Raw genomic sequence first — 17,123 nt, 5'->3', positions numbered from 1 at the left:
AAATACTTCTAGCTGCCTTTGAAGTCCAATCAACATAAGTGACACTAATCACCCAGCTTGTTGATACCTTAGATCAATGGCTACAGACTCAACCCACGTTTGTGTTGTTACATATAAACTTAAAGCTCATTTCGTATACTATGGGGAAAAGAGATATAAGCAAATTCTTAAAACTTGAGTAAAGCAAAAGTTCCTCTATCGTGGATTTTGGCCATTAAGACAAACCTATGTCCAAAAAAGAAGTTGCTGAGATTTTTGCACGGATTTGCCTAAATGTTTTTATTGGATTTGAGCCTTTAATCAGTGGTTGTTACATGTTCTAATAAACTGAAGCTTTGACTTGAGTCTGACTTAGAAGTACTTCTACATTTGAGGTGTGGATATAATGACAAGACGTAATTTTGGGAATTATCACTGCTTAACCCCATTCTTGGAACACTTGACAAACATACGATTTTATATAAGCAATATAGTTTGAATAAGCGAAGCATGAGTCAGACGAAGACAAGAGTAGGTACACAAGCAAATAACATTTGTTTAGCACCATTAAAATAAATTATCGACAAGGTCCCAGAATTAAACATTATCATATCGTACCATGACCGATTTCATTTCAAATTCGGAACATCCAGGTTTCCAAATTAAACAGGCAACGACATTCACAGAAATCACCCAGATCCGAGACCTCTTCACAGCATACACATCATGGCTCGACCTTGACCTTAGCTTTCAGGGCTACGAAGCCGAACTCGCTTCACTGCCTGGCGTATACAAGCCTCCAACTGGTGCCTTACTCATCGCCACCTCGACGTCGTCATCTTCATCACTACCCGAGGGCTCGGCAATAGGTTGCGTGGCTCTGAGACCACTCAAATCCACGTCTCCGTCAAAGACGTGCGAGATGAAACGTCTGTACACGGTATCTGAAGCTCGGGGTCTTGGTGTGGGAAAAGCTTTAATTGACAGGGTCCTGGAGGAAGCGAGGAAGTTAGGATATGAAGAGATGGTATTGGATACGTTGGATGCTAAGATGGAAGGTGCTGTAAGATTGTATGGGAAGTTTGGGTTCCAGAGAATTGAAGCTTATTATGACACACCGTTGGAGGGAACATTGTTTTTGGGACGGAAGCTTTAAACCCTGGAACGGCGCGGCCTGCCTTAGATTCCTTATTATTCCTTATATCGGATACTTTCTTCCTCCAATGTTTTCTATTCTACATGTTCGGTAGTCTTGCTAGGATGAAATGGAGCGAACCGAAGCTCGGTCGAGGTAGAAGGCTCAACAGGAGCCCGATTGTATGGCCTACAAGAGAGAACTATATTCCAAGTCAGGCTTCGATCAATGGAACTAGTTGCTGACTTAAAGAAGGGTCGACTTGAATCTGTATAAACAATGTCAAAGTTTATCAACCCAGCTAATTGATAGATAAGCCCAGAAGTGACTCGTTGCAAAGGTAGACGATGGCTCTCGAACTGGGATGAACTGAATAATCAATACGAACTCCAAACATGAAGTTCAAGTGAGAAACTTCTTCGGAGAGACCTTTGTTCTCCAACTAGAATTTATTCTGGGTTGAAGCGAAAGTGAGGACTGCACTTAACGCAACAAACTATAGTAAAGGTCGAGGAATAGATACTCCACATGGGTAAATGAACACTAAAGGGAATTGATATCTAGAAATTTGAAATTTGACCGCCCAACTGACAACTTTGAAAGTGGGAAATCATCCAATACTTGCTTGTGTCTCTGAAATAGCTTGTAGGATGACAGCATGAACGAATCGTTGACTCTTAATGGCAGAAACAATTTATACAAGTACGCACTGCATCCAAGAATTCGCTTGAGATATACCTAAACTTTTGCTATAAGTCAGAGAATTTCAAGGCAGGTGGAAACTTCTATATTCAAGTCTCCAACCAAGACGTGACTTTCACATTCTCGCATGAGACATTGATCTCCTTGAATTCAAAACATACGACAAAATCTAGAAGTATGTAGATTCTCCATGTCTGCACGACTATATTCAACACTGGCATTAAACGAGTTCATCCGCCGACACATAGGCCTCTACTGTAGCAGAACCCGGTTGTTTCTACTTGATGAATCTCATTCTTGCCAGTGGCTCTGCTTCTGACGTGTTCGGCTGGGTATAGGATGGAATCGATAACAACAATCTCGAAACAAGAAAGCTAACCCCATGCTCACGCTCCTTCGCGACTTGTGTTCCTGATCTGATCTAGATATCCGTCGTCTATGATGGAGACACTTTTTATACGCCAAGCAATGCAAATACCGAAAGCAATGAATCTTGCAACATCGAAACTGTTATGCTGCAACTTGAGCTTGCGAACCCTGATCCTGTGGCTGCGCTTGTGACTGAACCTGTATTATCTGGAATATCGTTAAATGTGTACAGAACCACTTCAGAACGAAAAGACACACCTTTGATCTAACAGCATCACTCTTATCCTCGGTATCCTTGATCTGTTTCTCAACCCTCTTGCTACCCAGGAATTAGCTTCCATCACCCATTCAGAGACAGAGATGCCATACATCTCGTTCACAATGTAGTCGAGCCGTCCGTCCACCGCCAGTACCGCCTCGGTCTTCTCCTGCTTCAAGAGCACAGGCCCAACCAATTTATAGATCTTCGCGTCATCTGCCAGGCCTGAAAATTCCTACATCTCTTAGCCGCCGACTCATTCATCGTATTCCATTCCTCGAACCTTCTGAACGGCGCGGTTTTCTTGTTGCTGGGACTCGAGTTTCTGCCGTGAGTTTACATGGTTCTGAAGCTCTGCACAGAAAATTAGATTTTTGTGTTCACTCCCATGACGGCGCATAAGGGTACCTTGCTGAACTGCTTGATATTCGGCACTGAGAGCTTGAAGCTGTTGCTGGACTTCTGCCATATTTTGAGGTTGTCCACTAGAAATGTTCAAAAAGACCAAGAGCCGCGGCAAAATAGCAATAAAAATCTCGATTAATGTCTTATGTCGAAGAGAGATAGTATAGACAAATTCGTTGCTTTTGAAATTCTTAGCTCACAGAATCGCAATTCGATGGTCTGGATGCTAATCACGTCCCGCTAGCGCGGTTGCCGCATGGCGGGGCAAGGCAACGGGGACTTCGACCATGGAAGTAAACATCCTGTACACCGTACTCTGTGACTGATTTTCTCAATCAAAAGAATACAGACCTGAATCCCTTCAATATCTCGGACTCTCATCCGCCTGCAAACGATATATGAGAACTGGTTCTGCGAGTCTCAAAACCGCAACCGCGTGCCAAGATCTTTGGAAAGAATCACCACACTTCCGCCCACAGCACCGTCATCAGAAGAGTAGCTTCGCAACGAGTTCGACAGGCCTCAGAAGAGCTGCAAACGCTATTCCGCATTCTAGACAAGCATTACTGTGAAGGTTTACACCGTAATCGCCTCTGGTCTCGATCACCTCCGCCCCCGCGATTCGATTACCCCACCCCCAAGATGTCGAATACCGACTTTCTGGGTCGTGCCATAGACATTGTGAAGAAGGCAATCGAAGCAGACACAGCTGCTGAATATGAGAAGGCGTACCAGTTATACTATCAGTCCCTGGAACTTTTTATGCTAGCTCTCAAATGGGAAAAGAATGCGAAATCAAAGGAGATGATCCGCGCGAAGGCAGGGGAATACATGGAGCGAGCTGAAAAGTTAAAAACGCATTTAGACACAGACGGCGGTAAAAAGAAACCTGGGATGGTAGGCAGTAATGGTGCGACAACGGGAGGCGCTGGAAAGGGGGAGGAGAAGGAGGGCGAAGATGCTGATAGCAAGAAATTGAGAAATGCGCTTGCGGGTGCGATTTTGCAGGATAAACCTAACGTCCGATGGGAGGATGTAGCAGGGTTAGAGGCTGCGAAAGAGGCGTTAAAGGAGGCGGTTGTACTGCCTATAAAATTTCCTCATCTATTTACCGGGAAGAGACAACCTTGGAAAGGAATTCTACTCTATGGACCACCAGGAACCGGAAAGTCATATCTTGCAAAAGCAGTTGCCACAGAAGCGAACAGCACTTTCTTCAGTGTAAGCAGTTCGGATTTGGTCAGTAAGTGGATGGGAGAGTCAGAAAGGTAAGCTGGTACGATGATTTGGCCTGTGAAGTAGCTCACACGATGTTAGGTTGGTGAAACAGCTGTTCGCAATGGCGCGGGAAAACAAACCCTCTATCATCTTCATCGACGAAATTGACGCTCTATGCGGTCCAAGAGGAGAAGGAGAATCTGAGGCGTCCCGACGTATCAAAACGGAGATGCTTGTTCAGATGGACGGAGTAGGCCGTGATAGTAAAGGAGTTCTAGTACTAGGAGCAACCAACATCCCTTGGCAGCTAGATGCGGCTATTCGTCGCCGTTTCCAACGTCGTGTACACATCTCTCTTCCTGATGCCGCGGCGCGAACTACCATGTTCGAGCTTGCAGTAGGCACCACACCATGTGACCTCAAGAAAGCAGACTTCAAGAGACTGGGAGAGTTGAGCGATGGATATTCTGGAAGCGATATCAGTATTGCTGTACAAGATGCACTCATGCAACCTGTCCGACTCATTCAGACAGCCACTCATTATAAAAAGGTATGTATTCCCTTTCTCCATTGAGCCACCGACTAACAATTTGTCTAGGTGATGGATGGAGATGTCGAGAAACTGACACCCTGCTCTCCCGGCGCGCAAGGAGCTATGGAAATGAATTGGACTGAAGTAGACTCCGACAAGCTTTTAGAACCACCACTCCGCTTATCCGATTTCGAAAAGGCCGTTAAAGGTGCGAGACCGACGGTCAGTCAGGAGGATATCATTAGGAGTAAAGAGTGGACCCAGGAGTTCGGTAGTGAGGGAGTTTGATGGGATTCTAGAGCCGATCTCAAGGACGTACACCTGGGAGAGGAATTTTGAACATGTATGCAATGGTGAAGCATGGCGTTCTTATAGGAGTCAAGGATTTTCTTGCATCCACGAGCGGGTGACGGAGCAATGGGTGAAATGTCATATAGAAGTATAGCAGACTACAACGAAGCAAAACGACAAGTAGAGGTGATTGTGGATTGAAAGACATTGCAAATACTTTAAATACAAGGTATCTACTAAAGTATCATGCTCTAAATCGCAATCCATACCATGAGGTGCATTTTTCATTACAAATAAACAAGCCATGTCCCCAAGCGCCAAGTTGATGTTATTCAACACAGGAAACAAACCAGATGAATCGTCCAACTCCGTGCCAGAAGCCCCACCCAAAATATACAAAAGCAAAAGTGTTAGATAAATCATGCGCCAAACTTGTTCTATTCAGAGTCGGCAGATTCTTTCTTGCTCTTCTTCTTACTCTTCTTTTCTGATGGCTCCTGATCACCGTTTACTTCACTATGTCTTCGCTTCTTGTCTTTCTTATCTTTTTTGGCATCCTTGTCTTTGGACTTTTCCTTCTTCTCTTTCTTGTCTTTGGCTTTCTTTTCCTGCTTGCCTACCGCTCTTGGGGCGACATCAGCCATTTCAGTGTCCGCTGTTGGGTCTGCAATGTTGATGTCACCTAGAACCGCATCCATTGCTGATTTCTGCAAGACGTTAGTGGATGCATTATTTTGCGAAAGTCAGTAATTACCATAGCATCCTCATTCTTTGTTGGCGCAGCGCCGGTAGCATAGAAATCTAATCTCTCCTCAACCTGTTTTCTTAAAGCCTCTCCAAATTTGGTAGATGGCTCTTCGGAAAAGTTGTCAATTCTGCTTGCAATACTGCATTTGTTGGCAAGGAATCTTGAAATACGGCCCTTATTCTTGGCTCCGGCACGACCAATGAAACTTGAGTGGTAAATCAGTCCATATTTCGGTGTGTTTCCCTTGGTTTTCAGTGCTCGGAAAAGGGCCTTCTCAGCACCCAGAATTTGAACAGTGGAAGCTGGGTACTTGGACAAATTGGTGAGAGATCCAGCATGGGAAATAAGTCTGGCAGCAACAACCTCGCCAATCAGGGAAGCCAAATTTGGCGCGACGATGGCCATCTTGTTGACTAGGTATTGAAAGAGTGACCGGCGGTATTCGGCAAGCTTGACGACTCTGTTCGCGAATGACGACACATTCTCCATATCAGTCACAGAGATTTCCTGGCCCATACTTACACGAGCAGCATCGATGATAGCCTGTGCGATATCTCCATCATCGTTAACAATCGCTGCGATATCATGTAACGACTCTTGGGATAAAGTCTGTTTGTCGCCAATTGCTAACGCAAGTTTTGCGTATGTATGGTTGTCGGAGACGATACGGACAAGTTCTGGGAAATGCCATCCATACCATTCTCTGACGCGCATAGAAAAGGTGTTGACAGCCTTGTCGAGGTGGTCAAGCGTAGCGATAGCTTGGATAATGTGGTTGTCGTTCTTCTGGACTGAGAACTTGACCTTTGCACGAGAGTATGCGTGACCAAGACCAAGCTGAGCCCGCTCAACATCTCCCTCTTGAAGGCCCTTCAACAGTTTTCCTGCATGAAATCGCAATCCTCGGAGCAAGTCTGCGCAGACCTCGGAGGTCTCGCCAGTTTCGCACTCGACACCTGAGAATGCAGCCTTGATACTACCAGCCAGATTCTTATCCGACACACCCAGTACGACCTTCTTCTTCTTGGAAGTTTTTGGGAGGTTCAACTCGAGGTTCGATCGTAGATACTCAGACAGGACACCTTCAGAAACAAGATTTATGTTTTCAAGAGCTTCGGCAGCTCCTCTGAGAAATCCTGTCAGTTCTCACTCTTGTAACATTAATTTTCGCAGCGTACCTGTATGGCGCAAAGTTTACAAGCTTCACCATCTTCCCGAACTTGGCAAGGTCCTGAGTCGCATCCTGAACCTCCTTCAATCGGTTTCCCACCGTATCGCCTTGGTGAACGACTTCAAAGATCGCATACCCCACCGAGCTCTCGTGGAGCAAGTAATTGATATCCGACATGTTGCAAAAACACAGTAAGGTTTGCTTCCTTATGCCGTCCCTCTACACCACATTGACAGGTCGATCCTGCAGTTTGATATTTGTTGCGTGGGTTTGGTCGTGATCGTCTTTTGCTCCCAAAATTTCTCGAAGCTCTCTGGAAATTTTCTCGCGGCGGTGCGATTGGATCTGCGGGCTGCACGCTAACCACTAGCGGCAGGGACCTTTAGACTTCCACGTGACGATACTCCCCTCCAAAGTTACTGATACTTGCAATATCATATTAAGATCATATACAGTAATAGCTAGAAATTCCATAGTGCAACAATGAGATTATAATACCATGGTTGATATAATGTTACTATTTCAGTATTCGATATTGGGACTCTTCATAGCTAATTGCATTTAGACTACCATGCTGCCTCCAAAAGGCAGAGGAAATGGATTGCTGGAGTGAGATACGACTACGCTAGTTTAGTCACTACCTATTATACAATGCCTGAATGATCGAGAATGCTAAGAAAAATTGAATATGGTGAGTTCCCCTCAGAACGATCAGATATACAAAGTGACATCTTTATGAATTATGGTCAGACTCCTATTGCAGAGTCCACGAATGATGAAAATGTCAGCATGGTATGGCTGTTACAAACGCCGTTCCTGAATAGAAACACATGAGCAGACTGACCCTAAACCTATAACCCTGTTCGCCTGGCATACCATAAAATCGTCTCACTCGTACATTCATGCCCCTGCCACCTAGTCAGCTCTCTTTTTAGTTTCCTCTGCTTCCCCAGCACTGCTGGCACTCGGAGTCTTAGGACCGTCGCCCTCGTCCGTCCCCGTAGGTTCATCATCATCCCAATTATCCGCAACATTCTCGTCCCAATTATCAACCTCCTGCTCGAGCGACCTTGTAACCCCAACCGTTCCACTCTCTTGTACTCCAACACCTTCTCCAAGCTCGACATCCTCATCGCCTGGGATGATTTGGTAATTCTTCGCAAGCCGTTTCCTTTCCAACATCCTCGTGTGGTACCATGAGCTCAACGCCAAAGCGGCCAAACTCCCCACTACATTGGCTACTATATCATAGACATCGAATTTTCTGTCATTCGGCAAAAAGTACTGAAGAAACTCAGAACCGACTCCGAGGATGCCTGTGCAAAAGATAAATGTCAAGTTGAGATTCCGCCTTCGCGAGGTATCAAGGATCCAGTAGAAACATGTCGTCAGCGCGAAGAATGTCAAGCTGTGTAAGACTTTATCGTTGACTGGGAAGTTCTCTAGCTGCAGAGAGGTGAGGCCAGCGTAGCCTGCTGTTGCGATGAGGAAGAGGAAGGCGCCTACAGGAGGTGGGGTATTAGGACTAGGAGATGGTAGAGAATGGGGAGCTCCAGCTGCATCAAATGGAGCACCGTGATGGGCTGAACTTACCTGCGAAGGGCAGTCTTATGCGCATTGTGAGGGGTTAGGTTGGTTCGAGGCTGGCCTAGAATCAACTTGGATTCATAGCTGATCGTTGGAATTGTGTAGATTGTGATACTCGGAGCTCCAGCTTATGGTGCGTGTTCAACTGGTCCTCTGTGTTACCTGCTACGACGCAATTGATGCTTGTATATGGATTCCTCGAATGTGAGGCAGAAAGTGCATCGCGATGTGCGGGAAAAGCGGCAGTCCATGTACATTAGTAGTAGATGTGTGCATCATTGGTAGGTATCATTAATGAGTTTCAAACGGCCGAGTACAATGCAGTTAAGCTGGCCATAGAGAGGAACTTGCAATTAAGTTTGTTTTTGGCAGTATAGCAGAATCTTGCTTCTCGCATCGAATTCCCCATGCGGAGAGATCACTTGCCGCCCTTCCACGAACGATTCTTGAACATGGTTCGGGAAAGCGCAGATAGAAGCAGAACAGTTTATATAACCACCTTGGAATGCGAAAAACGTTGCTTGTCTGGATGTAGCTTGGATCTCCAGACCGTAGCCACATGTGCAGCCCCAAAATAATAAAAACATTCACAATTGTGCTTGCGCTTGCTGCAAACGTGTAGTTCTGGCTCCAAAATGATGAGCCGCTAAACCCCTTCCCCAAAGGTCCGCAACGACGGCCGTCCTGACGACACCTCAACTCCTGTGCCAAAAACGACGAATTTCAGCCATCAAGAAAGCGACCACAACCATCGAATTTCGAGATTAATTCAACGGAAGCAGACCAACCAATGTGGGAAATTCGCGATTTCGAGAAGTAACGAACTTCCAGCGACGTTTTTACGAAAGTTGGTGCATTGTCGCGAACGCCCATTTTCCGCGCTGGTGCGCGTGGGAGGGGGAGAACATGTCGAGACCTGGGCTTCAAGGACCCACGGTTTCCATCACCAACGGCGCCGCTCATCACGCCCAACACCACTGGCTGCCTTCATCGTCACATCTCAAGTCTTTCCACCATCGCGACGATTCTCCCGCACGTTCAAACACCATTACTCCCAATCATTTGCGCGAAGATGCCACAATGGCAGAACCGACCGCCGTACAATCTGAGGGAGACAACGCGGAGGAGGAGCATCAGAAGGCCCTCTTCCAGGACCTATACCGGCGCAGTGAGGCGCGCATCGCTGCAATCTTCGGCGGAGGAGAATATATAGCCAGCGAGTCTGTGGAAGATGCAGCCGCGGCGGACGAGGACCAATTGGCGGAGCAGTTAGGTGTTGTTGAACCTCCAAAGCAGGAAGCTCCCAAGAAGGCCGCGCGGGTGATTGACGAGGACAACTATGATGATGACGATGAGGACGAAGACGAAGAAGACCTGCCAATCTCCGCTGTCAAAAACAAGAACGCTAATGCATTGATGTCGCCTTCGAAATCCGGGAGCTCGCCTGTCTCTTCGGACATATCTCCTGTCAAGTCTAACGTTGAGTCAAAGGCAGATGGATCGCGGGATCAACCCAAGTCCTCGGAAGATGCGCGGAAGCAGCTGGAGGAACAGAAAAAAGCTACGGAGGAGGCAGCAAAGCGCAGCTTCCATACTATGTTCTATACGTTGGAAAACGACCGGGTAGCTATGTTGGAACAGCAAAAGCTTGAGGAGGCGGAAAAGCAGATTAATGCAGAGATGGACAACAATGGAAACGAGCCCAACACAAGTGGCACCAATGGCGAACACCATGGTACTCTAAGTAGTGCCAACCTTGGCGCGTCAAGTTTGACATTAAAGCATCTCATCGCCCGGATCGATCTCAAGCGCGACCTGGTCGCGGCCTCCGACGCTGAATTGCGAGCCTTGATGAATGAGGTTCGTAAAAATCGAAGTAAATGGGCAAGCGAAGAAAACGTAAACCAGGAAGAGTTATACGAGGCAGCTGAGAAGGTCTTGAGCGAGCTCAAAGCTATGACCGAGTATTCGGCACCGTTCTTAACGAGAGTAAATAAAAGAGAGGCACCCGACTATTACAACAGTGAGTCTTTCTGCTCTCGTCAATAAGTGCAAGCTAATATGTCCAGTAATCAAAAATCCCATGGACCTTGGTAGCATGACCAAGAAGTTGAAGTCACTCGGCTATAAGTCTAAGGCTGAGTTTGTGTCTGATTTGGATCTCATATGGTCAAATTGCCTCAAGTATAATGCTGAAATGACGCATCCATTAAGACGCAATGCGAATGCGATGAGGAAAGAAGCTGAGAAATTGGTCCCGCTCATTCCTGATCTTGTTGTAAGACCTAGAGCAGAAGTCGAAGCAGAGGAAAGGCGAAAGCAGAATGGCGGCGACGATGAAGCGGTTGATGACAGTGATGACGAGCCGATCATGTCATCAAGAGGTCGCAAAGCTGGTGTCAAGGGATCAACAAAGGCCAGGAAATCAATTCGGGACGAGGGAACCCCTGGAGTTGACCAGAAGCCGTCACTCCAAGTCAATGGCGTATTAAGCAGTCTCCAGCATGAAGGCTCGGAAGCAGGGTTTGATGGCAGCAACGGATTTGCTACCCCGCCGATTGGTTCCATTACACCAGGAGGCATGAATGGCGTACCGGGCCTTGGTAGTCAGGCTGATGGCATGGACGTAGATGGGCCTTCAGTCAACGGACTTTCCCTGGGCCAAGCACTGGGAGCCGCTGCCGACAACCTACGAGAAGATGAAGAATATAAGACCTGGAAGCAAGTGACAAAGAAGGACCGAGCACTTGTGGCTAAGGAGAGACATCGACTGTTTAAGGGCGACAAACTTAACCCAGAGGAGCCTGCCCTGATAAGAACTAAAGCTGGCATGAGGAGGTGGCTTCGACAACAAAAGCAGGCTCATGGTGATGTCTCTCGAGCCGAGGCAATTGGTAAAGATGGCAAAGACGCAGCACCCCAAGCTGCTGAGACTCTTGCAGAAGGTATGGAAGGCGAAGAAGAAAAGATGCTACCTGATTATTACGAACCCTTGTCAGCAATCCCAGATATCCCACTCAGAAACCAATGGATTGAAGATTCAGAAGGGCACGTGATAGACCAGAACTCTGAATTTCTTCGTTTGGTCCCAGCTGGCCATTTTACAGCACCAAAGAGCTTCCTGGCCAGCAAAATCGGGGCCAACATGAGGCAAATGCAGGAGACGAGGAAACTTTGCTCGAAGATTAGCGTCATAAAGCAGATGCAGATCCAAGCTCAGGTGAGTCTAGAGCTCTAATACGATAAAAACAAGCTAACCATATATCAGATGTACAATAACCAATTTCCAAAATACGACCCGGAGCCATTTATCGAAGCTGATATAGAACCTCATGTTACTTCTGACGATGGACCTATCATGTCACCTTGGGTCTGCCAAGCAGCTTTACAGCGCTCCGTAGCCGAGCTTTGTTATCATGCTGGATTTGAAGAACTCCAGCCTAGTGCTCTTGATGTGATCACTGAAATTGCAGGAGACTTTTTCACTAAACTGGTACGGACGGTTAGTGTATATAGGGAGACACCAAAAGTTCCTGCAACAGGTTTAGCTGCGGCAGCTGGACAAAGATGGCAAGAACGGTTCACCGATGAGGAAGTCCTGCTTCATGCGCTTAGCGAAAATGGTCTGGAAGTCGAAAGCTTGGAGGGCTACGTCAAGGATGATGTTGAGCGCCAAGGCACAAAGCTTGGGGTCATGCACGAACGTATGAAAGCTCATCTTTCTGATCTTCTACGGCCTGCTCTTACAGATGCTGGCACCGACGGGTCAGGGGCTTTTCATGATGGAAGTGAACAATTCGTTGGTGGTGACTTTGCAGAAGAATTGGGAGAAGATTTCTTCGGATTCAAGGCTCTCGGCCTCGACTCAGAATTTGGGATGTCAAGTCTCTCAGTACCACTGCATCTACTGCACGCCAAAATACATCGAAGCTATCCGGGACCTGCGGCAGCAGTACAGTCCGCGGAGATATTCCCACCCTTACCTCCGTTGGAGCCAGTCACTCGTGAGAACCTTCAGGACCAAATTGGCCTTATCAAAAACTTCTTCCTGGCAAAACTGCATGCCAACGATGATGAGCCTCTTCTCGAAGACGAAGAACTTCCTCCCAAACAACGACCATCGCGCCCTCGTCTTGGCCCTACAGGGAAGATCACAAGTCCACGCAAGAGACCTCTAAAAGAGCAAGGCGGAAATTCGAAGAAGAAGAAGAAGCTTGATAATGGCACAGCCATGGATACATCTGCAAAGCCTGGTGGTGTCAATGGTAGTCCCGAGAAAGGTGGAGCAGCTGCTACAAAGAAAGCGAAGTTAAACCTTCCGAATGGAATTTCAATGGAAAGGGGAGAAAGCGGACAAGGCAGCGTTCATACAGAGAAAGATGACACCTCTGCTGTCGGTATGATGAGCCCGGAAAGCATCGAAAGATGAAAATTCCATGATATTTAGTACTTTGCTTTAAGGCATTTTTTGCCCCCACTCGGTTCCTGGACTCATTACAGGGACATTAATCCGCTTACACACTCGTTCAAATCTAATTACGTACATCTGGAGATTACGCCATCGTCAATCTCCGGGGCTCGACCTTCGATTTACCAATACCTTTCTTGTGTGAGAAAGCTTTTAATATGTACTACGAGCCTTATTCGCGGACCATGTTCTGTTCAGTGGAGTTTTGGGAATCATCAACAAACGCAGGAAGATAGAAGAATTTTCCCTATATCACTTGGAGTAGGGGATAAGATATATGCAGAAACATGGGGATATGTTTCGAGGAGATAGACTGGAAGTTATGGGGATATTTTAGCATGAAAACACAACGGTATGCTGGTGTTTTCTAATTTTTATTGGTCCCATCAATCGGTTGGAGGATTTGATGGAGCATCTTTCTCTGGGCTTGGGTAGCGGGAATAGGGTATTGGGTGGGAATTTTGAGGGGCATGGATACCTGGGTCCCTACCTGTCTATGAGGTTGGATGCTTTGATCGTGAAGGGTCGTGGTGTACTTTAGGGATGATAGGTATAGATCAGTGGTGTGATAATATATACATTATTAGTTGTACCAGTGCAATTTGTCTGATTTTCGACTTACTTGATGTAGCATTTCGGTAATCGGAAATACATCTGAGCTAAATTTGCTGCTTCATATTTCCACATCAAGCCAAAGTAATTCAGCCACTGGATCGACCACTGGGGGTTAGAATGAAAAGCAATGGATGCTTTGAGCAGTGAGCTCGTTTGAGGACAACCTTCCGTGGGAAATCTGGTATGTAAATTCGAAGCAGACCAGTTTATGCAAACTCCAAACTCCTTTACAGCCTTCGGCTTTTCCAATTCGTAAGAAATAAACATACATTTCAGCAACAAAGTACTTCACCCTCCAAGCATACATTCGAATTTCGGAATACACAAAAGTATAACAGGGAATATGATCCCATCTTGCCTTGATCTCAACGCCTCTAATGTGCGAAGCTTAATAAAAACACACTATTATTCCACATCTAAAAGGATTCGCACACTAGTAGCTCCATGCCAGACCGTCCCAAGTCCATATACTGGTATCAACCCATAATAAAACCACGACATTAAATCCCAGATACATTTCCCAAAAGCCGCTCAGACCCATGAAGCCCCCAATTCCAAACACCAATTACACCGGCCCACCACCTTTTCGAGATCGCTTTTTGTCGCCGTGCATTTTCTTGAATTTCAACCTATTGAGATTCTCTGCTTTTTGTCTGTGAGGGAGTGTTAGCAAGTGTGTTGCAGATGAATGATGATGTGTGCACCTCATCGAGTTGTAATGTTATGCTCGATGACTGTGTGTGTGTCACTTTTCACTTTCGTGGGGATTTGACGTTTTTGCTGCTTTCTGGAGCAGGAGTAAAATTCGCTTTCCGATTTTTCTTACACTGCATAGCGAAAAGTTCTTTTTTTCTCTCTTTCTTCCGCGCTTGCAGCAATTGCTTGTATTTCTTCTGCTCTTTGCCCTCCAAGCGATAGTCATGCCGCGTTCTGTGAGGCAAATGTGTGGTATCAGAGGTTATGGCAAGTAACAATGATGCAAATCCCACCCCAGAACGCATGGAAGCAAGAGTATCAACCGCCTGGTGATTCGAGAAAGAGAAAATGGCTACTTACAGTGCTACTACTCTTTCTTGCTTTACGGCTGTAGTCACGCCTGGTACATTGGTTTTATAGATTTTCTCAATCTCGTGGGCTAGCCGTTGGTAACACGTCAGTTTGTTTTGCGTCTGGCTTCTTTGCTCATCGCACTTTATCCTTATTGAGTCGCTGGACGCGACATAATAGGAGCTCGCTCGAAGACCTTGGTAGAGTATTTTTGGCACGACGGTTTCCAGGTCCTTCATACTCCATTCTGTGTCTGCTTTGGTGCTTGTCCTTGGAGAGCATTAGACTCATACATTCTCCAACACATATCGACATGAGAATGACAACTTACTTATTGGTTTTCTGACCTCCAGGCCCGCCTGGTCTAACGAATCTTGTCCTGGCTTGTTTTAGCGAAAGCATATTTGATTGTTGCTCAGTCATTCCGGTTGATTTTGACATTGGGCTGGGATTCTGGTCCTTGGAGTGGAATTTTGCGAACCACTGTCTGGCTGCCTCGTAATCTGCTTCCTCATCACTGTGAGAACGTGATGAATATGCGCTCTGCAACGAAGCAAATTGATTGGGGAGTGGTCTGATGTATCTCAACACATTGGCTTGAAGCATGATGAGGCCAGTTTGTGAAAAAGGAGCAATGAGTATATGATTTCAGTTCGTATTACTGTTCACAGAGACAACCTGAGAACGTTCGAAGCAATGCTTCTGTATTTATACGCCACCCCTAATAAAAGCGGGCTAAGATGTCTCTCTTGCCTTGAGTCTGCCTGAATGATGGCGTCAACTATTGGAATGACAGACAGGTTGGTGGTCAAAAAACCAACACAATTCTGCTGTATACCAAGAGTAGTCACACAAGCGCCTCAGTTGGATGCCCTGCATACAATTTACAGATTGCAAGCCATAGAGGAGTCCGCTTGCACAGTGTTTTGCGAACGGGCGCAATGACACGTTAGCCTCGTAAAAGAAGGATCCAGCACCTGTCGCTTTGGTAGAGTAAGAAATGCGATAGACACGAAATAGACTGATACTGTAGTTCGGTTAATATGTTGTCCAGAAGGAGCCCGAAAGGAATATGTTTGGTGCGAATCGCTGAGCTGACGAGCCTGCGAGGAACGAATGAGGTCGAGGATGCCCGTGCGACGATTGGCCTTACACACACTCCGTCTTGAAACAAACTCCTGCGAACCCCTCCGTTTCAAAACCTCATCCGATCTACAAAATGTAGCCAGATGTCTGATCTTTCAGTTTCCTGACATTGTTTTCATTTCTTCAATCTGGCATTTAACTTTCACCTATAATCTTTACTCCCTATTCAAATCATGTCTTCTCTACCGCCAGACCAAGAGCTGTCCTGGGCAAAGCCTCTTTCGATCGACCTACTTCTTAAAGTCCTCAATGTAACATTTCTACACCCGTTCGTGGCGTGGATGATTCCGCTGTGTATGCGCGCGCAAGCTATGCGGTGGAACAATCCGTATATTCAAGCAGCCATCGGATACGCATCGTTCTTGACGTTCCTATTCTTCGCCAACATCCTGAATAAACAGATCGCATATTCGAAGCCACGCAAGGTCAAGCATTCGGACGAAGTAATTGTGATTACTGGCGGTGCAAGCGGATTGGGGTTGTTGATCGCAGAAGTTTATGGGATGCGAGGAGCTTCTGTTGCCGTGTTGGACATCAAGGGACTGGATTCCGGGGAAGCGCGAGGAGTTTCGGTATATCAATGCGATGTGGGAGACAAAGAGCAGGTCGCAAAAGCCGCATTGGAAATTGAGAGAGATGTGAGGATTTCAAAACCCCGAAATGGGCTTTACTGACGTGTGTGTAGCTTGGGGCTCCAACTGTCCTGATCAATAACGCAGCTATCGTCAACGGGAAACCACTTCTGGAGCTGTCGGCAGAGGAAATTGATCAAAATTTCAGAGTGAACCTACTCTCGCACTTCTACACCATCAAGAGATTTCTCCCCAACATGATTGCTGGAAATGGCACTATAGTTACTATTTCCAGCGTTCTTGGACAGCTGGGAGCTGCTCAATTAAGCGATTATGCTGCGTCGAAGGCCGCCATCACAGCTATGCACAAATCTCTTGAGCAGGAGCTGAATTCTACTCCCAATGTCAAGACTGTGTTAGTGACACCGGGGCAACTAACGACACCACTATTTCACGGCGTGAAAACACCTTCTTCCTTCTTCGCGCCAGAACTAGAACCCGTGGAAGTTGCGAAGGAAGTCATTGCGGCGATAGACGCAGGTAGTAGCATGGAGCTGTCTATGCCCTTGTATGCTAGGTGGGTTGGCTGGATGAATGTGATGCCTGTAGGAGTACAGACAATTCTGAGGAAGTTCAGTGGTGTGGACACTGGCATGAAGTCGTTTATCGGAAGAAAGGGAAATAAGGAGTCCTTGATATGATACCCTAGTATGGTGCCGGCGCCTGGATAATGTTTAGACATGTAAAATATGAATCTTTGTCTGAACTATGATAATGTATATCTGATCAACTGCGTATTCTACCACATTGCTTTTCTAAAGCCATGTGGCATCAGGCGTCAGCCCAGTTGAAGCTATTCAAAATCCCGGCTCAAGTTCG

At 46.5% G+C, this 17,123-nt stretch overlaps 8 protein-coding genes across 8 annotated transcripts; 4 read left to right on the top strand and 4 right to left on the bottom strand.

Annotated features, from left to right (window-relative positions):
- Positions 1-598: 598 nt before the first annotated feature.
- GLAREA_11636 (Acyl-CoA N-acyltransferases (Nat)) lies at positions 599-1,135 on the top strand (the record flags this gene model as incomplete). Its single annotated transcript, XM_008089779.1, has 1 exon — positions 599-1,135. The coding sequence occupies one exon, from the start codon at positions 599-601 to the stop codon at positions 1,133-1,135; it is 537 nt and encodes a 178-aa protein (XP_008087970.1).
- Positions 1,136-2,326: 1,191 nt separating this feature from the next.
- GLAREA_11635 (Prefoldin) lies at positions 2,327-2,913 on the bottom strand (the record flags this gene model as incomplete). The annotated part of the gene is made up of 4 exons (XM_008089778.1): positions 2,327-2,392; positions 2,444-2,504; positions 2,555-2,679; positions 2,728-2,913. The coding sequence occupies 4 exons, from the start codon at positions 2,911-2,913 to the stop codon at positions 2,327-2,329; spliced, it is 438 nt and encodes a 145-aa protein (XP_008087969.1).
- A 578-nt stretch (positions 2,914-3,491) lies between these two features.
- Positions 3,492-4,887, top strand: GLAREA_11634 (P-loop containing nucleoside triphosphate hydrolase; the record flags this gene model as incomplete). The annotated part of the gene is made up of 3 exons (XM_008089777.1): positions 3,492-4,117; positions 4,167-4,617; positions 4,666-4,887. The coding sequence occupies 3 exons, from the start codon at positions 3,492-3,494 to the stop codon at positions 4,885-4,887; spliced, it is 1,299 nt and encodes a 432-aa protein (XP_008087968.1).
- A 440-nt stretch (positions 4,888-5,327) lies between these two features.
- On the bottom strand, positions 5,328-6,986 carry GLAREA_11633 (Nop; the record flags this gene model as incomplete). Its single annotated transcript, XM_008089776.1, has 3 exons — positions 5,328-5,597; positions 5,645-6,764; positions 6,817-6,986. The coding sequence occupies 3 exons, from the start codon at positions 6,984-6,986 to the stop codon at positions 5,328-5,330; spliced, it is 1,560 nt and encodes a 519-aa protein (XP_008087967.1).
- Positions 6,987-7,724: 738 nt separating this feature from the next.
- GLAREA_11632 (uncharacterized protein) lies at positions 7,725-8,427 on the bottom strand (the record flags this gene model as incomplete). Its single annotated transcript, XM_008089775.1, has 2 exons — positions 7,725-8,311; positions 8,403-8,427. 2 exons carry the CDS (start codon positions 8,425-8,427, stop codon positions 7,725-7,727), a joined length of 612 nt encoding a protein of 203 aa, XP_008087966.1.
- Positions 8,428-9,302: 875 nt separating this feature from the next.
- GLAREA_11631 (Bromodomain-containing protein) lies at positions 9,303-12,825 on the top strand (the record flags this gene model as incomplete). Its single annotated transcript, XM_008089774.1, has 3 exons — positions 9,303-10,419; positions 10,466-11,616; positions 11,665-12,825. 3 exons carry the CDS (start codon positions 9,303-9,305, stop codon positions 12,823-12,825), a joined length of 3,429 nt encoding a protein of 1,142 aa, XP_008087965.1.
- A 1,219-nt stretch (positions 12,826-14,044) lies between these two features.
- Positions 14,045-15,132, bottom strand: GLAREA_11630 (uncharacterized protein; the record flags this gene model as incomplete). The annotated part of the gene is made up of 3 exons (XM_008089773.1): positions 14,045-14,132; positions 14,536-14,796; positions 14,858-15,132. The coding sequence occupies 3 exons, from the start codon at positions 15,130-15,132 to the stop codon at positions 14,045-14,047; spliced, it is 624 nt and encodes a 207-aa protein (XP_008087964.1).
- Positions 15,133-15,845: 713 nt separating this feature from the next.
- On the top strand, positions 15,846-16,945 carry GLAREA_11629 (NAD(P)-binding Rossmann-fold containing protein; the record flags this gene model as incomplete). The annotated part of the gene is made up of 2 exons (XM_008089772.1): positions 15,846-16,310; positions 16,358-16,945. The coding sequence occupies 2 exons, from the start codon at positions 15,846-15,848 to the stop codon at positions 16,943-16,945; spliced, it is 1,053 nt and encodes a 350-aa protein (XP_008087963.1).
- Positions 16,946-17,123: the final 178 nt, after the last annotated feature.

This window comes from Glarea lozoyensis (genome assembly GCF_000409485.1).
Source record: "Glarea lozoyensis ATCC 20868 chromosome Unknown GLAREA8, whole genome shotgun sequence".
NCBI lineage: Eukaryota > Fungi > Ascomycota > Leotiomycetes > Helotiales > Helotiaceae > Glarea > Glarea lozoyensis.
The sequence above is the reverse complement of the archived record's forward strand: the minus strand, read 5'-3'. Positions and strand labels throughout refer to the sequence as shown.